General features: G+C 34.2%; 1 protein-coding gene across 1 annotated transcript in view; it reads left to right on the forward strand.

Moving 5' to 3' along the window:
- Positions 1-9,496, forward strand: part of DNAJC13 (DnaJ (Hsp40) homolog, subfamily C, member 13) — a 120,673-nt gene that overhangs the window by 45,629 nt on the left and 65,548 nt on the right. Inside the window, exons 17-21 of the mRNA XM_011977983.1 lie at positions 726-847; positions 3,048-3,123; positions 3,358-3,453; positions 4,529-4,672; positions 7,773-7,855. Of these exons, the coding sequence (XP_011833373.1) occupies positions 726-847; positions 3,048-3,123; positions 3,358-3,453; positions 4,529-4,672; positions 7,773-7,855 (521 nt within the window). The remainder of the gene's footprint in view (positions 1-725; positions 848-3,047; positions 3,124-3,357; positions 3,454-4,528; positions 4,673-7,772; positions 7,856-9,496) is intronic.

The raw sequence follows: 9,496 nt of genomic DNA on the forward strand, positions 1-9,496 counted from the left end.
GATCTTGTCGAAGATACTGCTTCTTTAAGATAGTTGCTTTATGTTTCTATATTTTTTAAAAGATAAGGTGGCTATGAATGTCTGTTGCATACTTTGATGTTTACAATGATATCAGTCTAAATGGCTTTTGGATTCTTATATTCTTTTGTTGTCATAGAAGCAATTTGAATACAATTTAAGAATTCTACTTTTACTAAAAAATTCATCTACTGTGCATAAGTATAGCACACAATCACAGAATTAGTATGCCCTTAAGTAGCTGTAATTATATATAGGCATTGAACTGGATGGAACATCAAAGTTTATTTGCATTTTTAGTGTGTATATACAACCAAAGGCTAATTTTCTCCCTTTAGCTAATGGGCTCTTTGCTCAGTATTAGCTTCCAAAGTACCCAAATTTAACAGAACTTGCGATAGCCAAGCCTCTCCTTTTTGTTGGCAGCTACACACGCAAGGAATGAACCTAGTTTTAATATTAAGTTTAGCAAAGCATAGTTTATGAGGTAAAGTTGTCTGGAAACATGTCTACCTTATTCCAAAGGTTTAAAAATTACCTGTGCTGCTACTCACCTATGTTATTTTTGGGTGAGTAGAAGATGCATTTTAAACTTTTATTACATACTGAATGGTTTTTTCATTTAAAGATGTAAAATAAGTTTTTTAAAGTTTGGATAGTTTGTCCTGGATTACCGCCTTAGGGATCATCTTACCCTTTTTCCAAAGGAAGGTGATAAAGAAATTGCTACAAAAATGCAGGAGCTTGCCCTAAGTGAAGGTGCCTTACCTCGACACTTGCATACAGCGATGTTTACAATAAGCTCAGATCAAAGGATGCTTACAAATAGGTAGGTGATTTAATTCAATTTGCTATAAATTAACTTCCTGTCTATAGATAATTGATTCAGATATTACATAAAACTAAATGTGTTTGTATTACACAAATATTACATTTTCTTTTGATCCACCTAGTTATTTTCCTTTCCTTACAGAAGGATTTTACCCAAACGATCACGGTCCCTGCCTGTGGATAACTTGGGGGGAAACACTGTTTACTTTTTCCCCCCCAGTAACCTATTATCAGGCTCTGACACCACAGTCATGGGACTAGTATGGAAAAGAGTACTTACAAGCTTATGGAACTAGAACCACATGCTCAGGCCTTTTCTCCTTACATTCCTGTAACCATCTTGCATGCACATGACGCCATGTGAAAACCTCACATAGTTGCTTTTTAAATATCTTTGGTCAAATACTCTACTTTAAAAACAAACCACAGAAAACCTTACATATCCAGCCTAAGCTAGACTTAACCTAAATCTCTTTTAATTAAATGATTCCCTTTTTCCTAATAGTCATTCAAATATAAACACATAAATGTATTCATTTATTCCACACTACATGAATTCCAGCCCTTTTAACCCTCTTTGTGATTTCTAACATGTGACCCTTTTGGCTGTCTTAAGCATACCATACTATGATTCATATTAGTAAAAACAATGAGTATCATAAATATTTTTAATTATATTTTTTGACCTTTTAAATAATAGCATAAGTTGCTGAGTTAAATGTTTAGTTTGTTACAATACTGTACATTTTCTTTGTCACCTATGTGTAGTTATTATACGTCATGGTATGCTGCCTTGCCAGTGATTTTTTTTTTTACTATTTATACTATTAGAAGAAACTACCTCCCTCACTTCTGTTAACAACAAAAGTAGTCTTAGAGGATAAAGATAAGAAGGATGTTTTCCTAGTATTGTCTTATTAGCAGTGCTAGACACCATCTTTCATTAAAAGTAGAGACTGTTGATAGACTATTCCGTTAACCCGTCCCCCATGTTAAATGCTTGCTTGTTGTGTTCCTCTTTAGTATAGTTAATCAGTTAAATTCCCCTACTGTGATCAATTAGTGTATTAGGGAAGCATTTTAATTTGGAGAAAATTCCAAAAGGTTAGTAATATTTGAATTAGACTGTTAAAGATCTGTCAATGTATAATAGAAATATCACTCTATTTGCATTGCTTTATCTTTTACAAATTGCTGTTATAAAGTATTATCTCTTTTGTCCCTAACTAAAACCTTTTTAGGAGTCACTGACATAACTTACCAAATACCAGTGAAGGAAATTACAAGTTTAATTACTTTAGTATGTTAGCTTTCAAACTGGCACAGGAATGAACAGTTTTAGTAGCGTTCACTTTCTGGTGACAAAGTATATTTTGGGTTTTGCAGTTAAATTTTGTTCTTCAGTAATATAACATATATAAAACATATGTTTGTAGGTGGTTATTTGGTTATTTCCCTCATAGGTTTCATGACCATTCTTATAGCTATGGTAATTGAATCCCCACCAAAGCACAGAAGGGTCACTGGTGAGTAAAATAGGGTTTCTACTTATGAGGAGCTTTCAGTTTAAGGAGACAGATGTTGACATGGGGATTAAAATTAGTAAATGACTAAACCATAGATTGAACTTGGATCTTAGATTTTTACTTTGAATTAAAATATACTCTTAGAGCTTTTAAGTGAGATGAGTTGAATAATTTGCTATAAGTGGTTTAGGTCTTTGCCCAGACTCTAGAAGTGAAAATTATTTTCTCTCTGACCTTGCCAAAACAGTTATATTAGAACATAGTTGTTGACTTCTTGCTTGTTCAGAATTCCAAAAAATGCCAGGATGCCATTGTCACTGTATTAGTAGGACTTGTTATGCAAATTATTTGTGTCATCAACTCTAATTGTTTTTATTGTTTTTTTCTTCCTTTAAATGGGATAAAAACTACTTTTTTCATGTTCAGGTTTATTGAAAATGAGCGTATTTATTAGGAAAACATTTTATTTTTTAGAAAATTCCAAAATATTAGTAACATTTGAATTATAACTCACCACATTAGATTTTTTAGTAACCATTTTTAACATCGGAATGATTTTTTTTTTACTGTAGCCATATTTTTTATAATTATGTGATATTTTGTTCTTAAAAATTCCTTTCTGTTCTAGCTGAGATAAAGCAGCAAACCTTTCTCAACGTCTGCTTTTTTCAGACAGCTAAGTAGACATTTAGTGGGACTCTGGACAGCTGATAATGCAACTGCAACAAACTTGTTGAAACGCATTTTGGTAAGTCAGTTGAGAAATTAGGTTTATATACTGTCTAATAAAATTTAATCAAACAAGTTATCTGTATTGTTAAAAGGGGATGGTTTGTTTTTGATTGAAAAGGTATTTATCATAGGAGTTACCCTAAAGTTTTACCCTCAATAGCTAAGCCATAGCATTAATTGATTTGGATTGTTAAGGATAAATTTTCTTTTTCACATTGTTTTGAAAGTGGATTTTGTGCTTTGTTTTTAGCCGCCAGGCTTGCTGGCGTACTTAGACAGCTCAGATCTCGTACCTGAGAAGGATGCTGATCGGATGCATGTTAGAGACAATGTGAAAATAGCAATGGTAAGTATGATTGTCCCAAGTGTGTCTTTTTTAGGAGTAAGGGTACTGTTATATATATATGTCTTTTTTGAAACACCCTAAAAATTTTAGAAACAAAGAATTCATTACATTGAATAGCAATACTTAACTATTGATATCTTTCTTGAGGTAAAATTTACATCCTGTAATATCCATCTTTTTTTTGAGACCGAGTCTAGCTCTGTCGCCCAGGCTGGAGTGCAGTGGCTGGATCTCAGCTCACTGCAAGCTCCGCCTCCCGGGTTCACACCATTCTCCTGCCTCAGCCTCCCGAGTAGCTGGGACTACAAGCGCCCGCCACCTCACCCGGCTAGTTTTTTTGTATTTTTTAGTAGAGGCGGGGTTTCACCATGTTAGCCAGGATGGTCTCGATCTCCTGACCTCGTGATCCACCTGTCTCGGCCTCCCGGATTGCTGGGATTACAGGCTTGAGCCACCACGCCTGGCCTGTAATATTCATCTTTTTAAAGTATACAATTAAATAATTTGTGGTATATTTCCAGAGTTATGCAACTATCACCACAAATTAATGTTATGAATAGTGGTCATTTTATTCTATGTTTTGTTTCTCTAATTCAACCTATTGGTACGTTCTGGAGTACCAATAAGTGTGTAAATGTGCTTTGCACATATGAGATTGATAAATGTTGTCGGTAAAAGGGGCCAACCATGAAAAAAGTTATAGGTAGGGTTTTTTCCCTACAAGATTTGTGTTACTGATAAGGGTTGGGCCATCCATGGAAAAATTAAACATCTTTATGATATACTACTATAATAATTTCTTATATGTATTCTTTTTCTGTCATCCTTCTCTGTCTGCACCCAGCTCCCACTTGCATCTTGCCACCCCTCATAAAAGAATCATCTTGAAACCTAAGTAGAAAAGTTAGTTTTTTGGATAAAAAGTATAATTTGTAGAAGTTTTCAGTTTGTTTCTTCGCTGAACCATAACATCCAGCATTTACCTTATAAGATAGATAGAATGACACAGCTTTACGTAGAGTTTTAAAATAAATTTGCAAACAGGCATGTAATGGATTTCAACATTATTTTACAGGATCAGTATGGAAAATTTAGTAAAGTTCCAGAGTGGCAAAGACTAGCTGGAAAAGCTGCTAAAGAAGTTGAAAAATTTGCCAAAGAAAAAGTGGATCTTGTGTTGATGCACTGGAGGGATAGGATGGGCATTGCTCAAAAAGAGGTAAAAGTATAATTTGCTTCCAAATTCCTAGCACTTCTGTGTGTCCTAGTCTACTTTAGTTCCGGCTGTTCACAGAGATGGTATTGATATATTTCTTGCTGAATGCCTGAAGCTTAAAAATGAATGGTACCTAATTTCTAATTCATACTGTTATGTACATTTTCCTTAATTCATAGTTTTATGAGTTGATTAGGTTTTTATTTCCCTTCTTCTCTGCACTTTGTTTTATACCTATGAAAATAAAGGTGCTCTTCCTGTTAGCCTTTTTATTCAGAACTAGCCAGACAAGTGTTTTGGAGATAAGATTCACATTTTAAATTAAATGTATTGTGTATACTTAAATTTTGTAGTAATTTTTTCTCACATGAAAGTTAGATCTAAAACAGTTTTAGTCTCATTCTTCAGCATGCATTATGTTCTGCAGAACCTGACTCAGTAATGCATTCTTCTATCTATAATGGGTTTTGCAGTGGCTAAGTATGAATTAAGATGTCCTGTAGAAGCATTCTTGATCTCTGTTTTTGTTGATCACACGTACATTCTTCCTCTTTAACCTTCTCCTTATTTATGGTAGCTATTGCCTTATTCAAGGAAAATAACTTTAATATCTAAAACAAGTGGGTTTCTTATTGATTGCCAGAATACGTAAGCATAGCAGAACAAATATAGTCTTGTGTATCTATCTGAAATTGGGATCAAGGTTCAATTCTTTAGAGCTCCAGAATAATAGATTACTGCTAATTTATATAAGTGATATATTCAATATAAAGAATCATTAGACGGGCTTTCAGGTGGCTATGTAGTATAGTAAAGAGAATACTGAACTTTGAATTGGTTAACCTCTGAGCCTAGTTTCATTACTTGTGAATCCAAGTTATGGGTTTTTAGAACCTTACTTTCCTCTTTCATAAATCGGAATAACAATACCTCCCTTCTCTATCTTATAGGGTTTCTTTGATATACAAGCAAGATAATAGTAAAGGCACTATATACATATCTGGTCAGGATAATACTGGTATAGCATTTGAACAGTTGAAAAATCTACAGATATGAATGATTTTCACAGTTATTAAAAATTGCAAGCTCCTGGCTTCAGGTAGTTAAATTGATTTCTAAAATAACAGTTGTTTCAAGCTGTTAAATATAGTTATCATACTGCAGATAAGTTTTTGGCATCAGACTTCATATGTAACATTTATCCAGCATAAGCATGAACACAAAGCTGTCTTATTTAAAACTGTAGACAATAATCTGCTATTTTAAAACAATTTAGAGGGAAAAGAATATTTTTAATATAAAAAATGTTTTACTGGTTTGTTGGTATCATTTCCATGGGGTATTACTAAAGTTTTGAGCAAAAAATGATGCCAGATAAATGCTGGTCAAGAAGATCTTTTGGTTAGCATCAACGGCTTATCTCCTTTCTGTGTGGGTCCTATTTTTAACATTAATTTCTTTAGGGAACAGCAAATAATCTTTGTGACTTTTGTCGATAGAAACACTAACATCAAAGTTTGGAATGATCTTATGCTGTAGTTAGAGTCTGAAAACTAATCATTGTCGAGATTAACTGGCGATTCTTGAAATAATCTGCATTTCTTATATAATCAGTGTTTATGAAGTCAGTTCCATTTGCAGCTGATGCTCTGTGCTGTTAGTAGTAACCTTTGGCTAATGTGTAAGATTGCTTTTTCTTTGTTATTTTCAGTTTAGGGATTTGTTTAGCTAGTTAGAACTGTTAGCCTGAGTCTCCAATTCAGTCACTTAGTTTAGGAAGAGCTTTTTGCCCTTTTTCTGTATAGTATTTACATTTTTATTACTTTGGACTGCCAGTCTTTTGTCCTGGAGAGGAGGAGGGATTGAAGAAAGTACTTCTTAATTAGAAAGTTTAAGAAAAAGTTTGTCATTAAACCAAATTTTGAATTATTTATATACTTTATTCAAACCACTTTGCATTAGCTTTCATGATAGTGCACAGAATTAAAATTTGTAGGAAACGTTTTCTTATATAACTTATAGGGTTTATATTTCAAACAATATTTTTTAAAATTTATTTTACCTTTTTTTTCTATATCAGCTAGTCTGGGGTTTTTTTACACTTTAATGAAATTACAGACTTCCATGTTTTAATCTATACCACTTTCTACTTTTTGTTTCTATCACAATGAGGATTAGAGTTTTCATGTCTGATATATACATAGGTTTCATTTGGAACAGAGATTCTTAACCTCTGGTCCATATATAGACTTTAAGAATTCCTTGAAATCTTCTCTTCCAGTTGCAACCTTAAGTATGTGCCTATCTCTGAAACAGGGGCCATAGCTCTCTTTGAATTCTCAGAGGGTTTATGACTGCCTAAAATTTGAGTCACAGGCTTAGAGAAGCACGTGCACGTATTTTAGTCTTAAAGTGAAGATAATTTTATATTGATGTGTAATAGATATAATTTAGCAGATCTAGGCTCAATTCTGTTTTTATTTTTAATTTTTTTTCCTTTTTACAACTAAATTCAGGACAAAAACAATATGGTGAGTGTAAGTTCCTGCTACATGTGTGAAATGCATTAAGCTGCCTGGCATGTGGAGTCATCTTTGATAATTCTTTGTTTAATAAATTCAAGTCTTACTTCACATGTGTTTGAATGTAGACACATTTCTTCTCCATTAGCTATTTCAATTTGTACTTGCTCCTCTTGGCTTTGGTAGCACTTTAACAACCTGTAATCTTTTGCGTTTGTTGTTGTCCCAAGACTTTTGTGTTAACTGCATGTAAATGTTTGAAACAAGTCACTGTTTTTGACTATTATAAATTTTATTAATCACTGTAAACTTTAACAAAATTTGGTGTTGAAACAGCTTTAGACTACATGGAAAATACTTGAGTAACACTATGGAAATATATGTTGTCAAATTATATGTGATATAATTTAATATCCTACATTTATATTCATGTTTTATAGATTTTATTTATTCCGTTAATTTTTGTTTCTGTCAAAATTTGATGAAAGAAATGTTTCTCATTACTTATAAATTGATGATCTTCTGACTAAGCCTATTTGGTAGCCCCAGATTGAGCACTATGAAGTTTTTTTCTCTTCCAGAATATAAATCAGAAGCCAGTAGTTCTTCGAAAGAGAAGACAAAGAATAAAAATAGAAGCAAATTGGGATCTCTTCTATTATAGGTAAACTTTAGGTCTCTTTCCCAGTAAAGATTAAATTTAGTATTACCATGAGAGCATCATGACACGTTTTTCTTCCCTGAAACTATTGCTTTATGCCACAGGTATTTTTATGCCATCAAGTTCAGGAACTGTAACTGTTAAGATTGGGGTGACTAGAGATGCTCCTAAAATTAAAGCTTTTCATAGAGTGATAGTCTGAGGAACTAAAATTACATGACTTTATTAAGGCTTAGTGATGATTACTTTAAAATACTTTATTGTGGGCTTAGAAATAATTGCATAATTCCTAGTTGGAAATGGAGTCTTAAAAGAGGCAGATGATAATAACATAAGACTTATGAGAAATGAGTGTCCAAGTTAGCTGATAGAAGGGCCTGCCCTCCTTTCAAATGTGGTAACCTCTTCCCATCCACTAATCTCACCCTCACCCTGCACCCCCTTCCCGGACACACACACACATATACACATAGGACAGGGAAACAATCATTTTGGGGAGTTTGCAAAGCTTCTTTTAGATAACTTACAGTACTCACTCTAGAAACTGACATATCAATTATACCTTGGCCAGTAAAGAAAAATATGTCCTTTGATAACTCCCCCACACTACTTTTAAAGTATACAGTATGTATGTAGTATATCCTTAAGTATATGCCTTGGATTTCTCTCTCAGTTGTGTTGCGCCCCATAGAACTTCCTTGGAACTCTGAAATGAGACTTTCTAGGCGGATTGCAGACTTGAAAGTAAGCATATGTGAAGCTCGTTCATCCCCAGTTAGACTTGTTCCCAAATGTTTTACAATAGTTACTCCAAGCATATGAGGAAGATACGTGGAAAATGCTCAGTCATAGCTTGGCAGTTTGCAGTATTCTTTCTTGGGTAGTCTGTAAAGTCCTAACATATATAGATTGTTGCTGATTCCACATGCTTTACCCAAAAGTCCAGCAATTCATATCTCCCCAACCTAAAGTTCTGTATCTGACAATAGAATTGTGTGTGTGTGTGTGTGTGTGTTTTTGTTTTGTTTTGTTTTGTTTTGTTTTTTGAGACGGAGTCTCGCCCTGTTGCCCAGGCTGGAGTGCAATGGCGTGATCTCTGCTCACTGCAACCTCTGCTTTCCGAGTTCAAGCGATTCTCCAGCTTCAGCCTTCGAGTAGCTGGGATTACAGGCATGCGCTACCACACCCAGCTAATTTTTTGTATTTTCACTGGAGACGGGGTTTCACCATGTTGGCCAGGCTGATCTCGAACTCCTAACCTCATGATCTGCCCACCTCGGCCTCCCAAAGTGCTGGGGTTACAGGTGGGAGCCACCGTGCCTGGCCAATAGAATTGTTTTCTAACTGGAATTTGTATTAGCAATAAACATTGAAGTTGAAATATCAGATTTTTTTAAAAATTCACACAGATTTGTTGTATAGTTTAGGTTCCCTTTTTTCCTTGACTTTTTATTATGAAATTTTTTTTTTTTTTTTTTTTTGAGACAGAGTCTTGCTCTATCACCCAGGCTGGATTTTTTTTTTTCTGGAGACAGAGTCTCACTCTGTTACCTCCCTGGTTCAAGGATTCTTCTGTCTCAGCCTCCCAAGTAGCTGAGACTACAGACACGTGCCACTATGCCCGGCTAATTTTTGTATTTTTAG

The sequence above is a fragment of the Mandrillus leucophaeus genome, unplaced genomic scaffold, assembly GCF_000951045.1.
Source record: "Mandrillus leucophaeus isolate KB7577 unplaced genomic scaffold, Mleu.le_1.0 Scaffold186, whole genome shotgun sequence".
NCBI classification, from domain to species: domain Eukaryota; kingdom Metazoa; phylum Chordata; class Mammalia; order Primates; family Cercopithecidae; genus Mandrillus; species Mandrillus leucophaeus.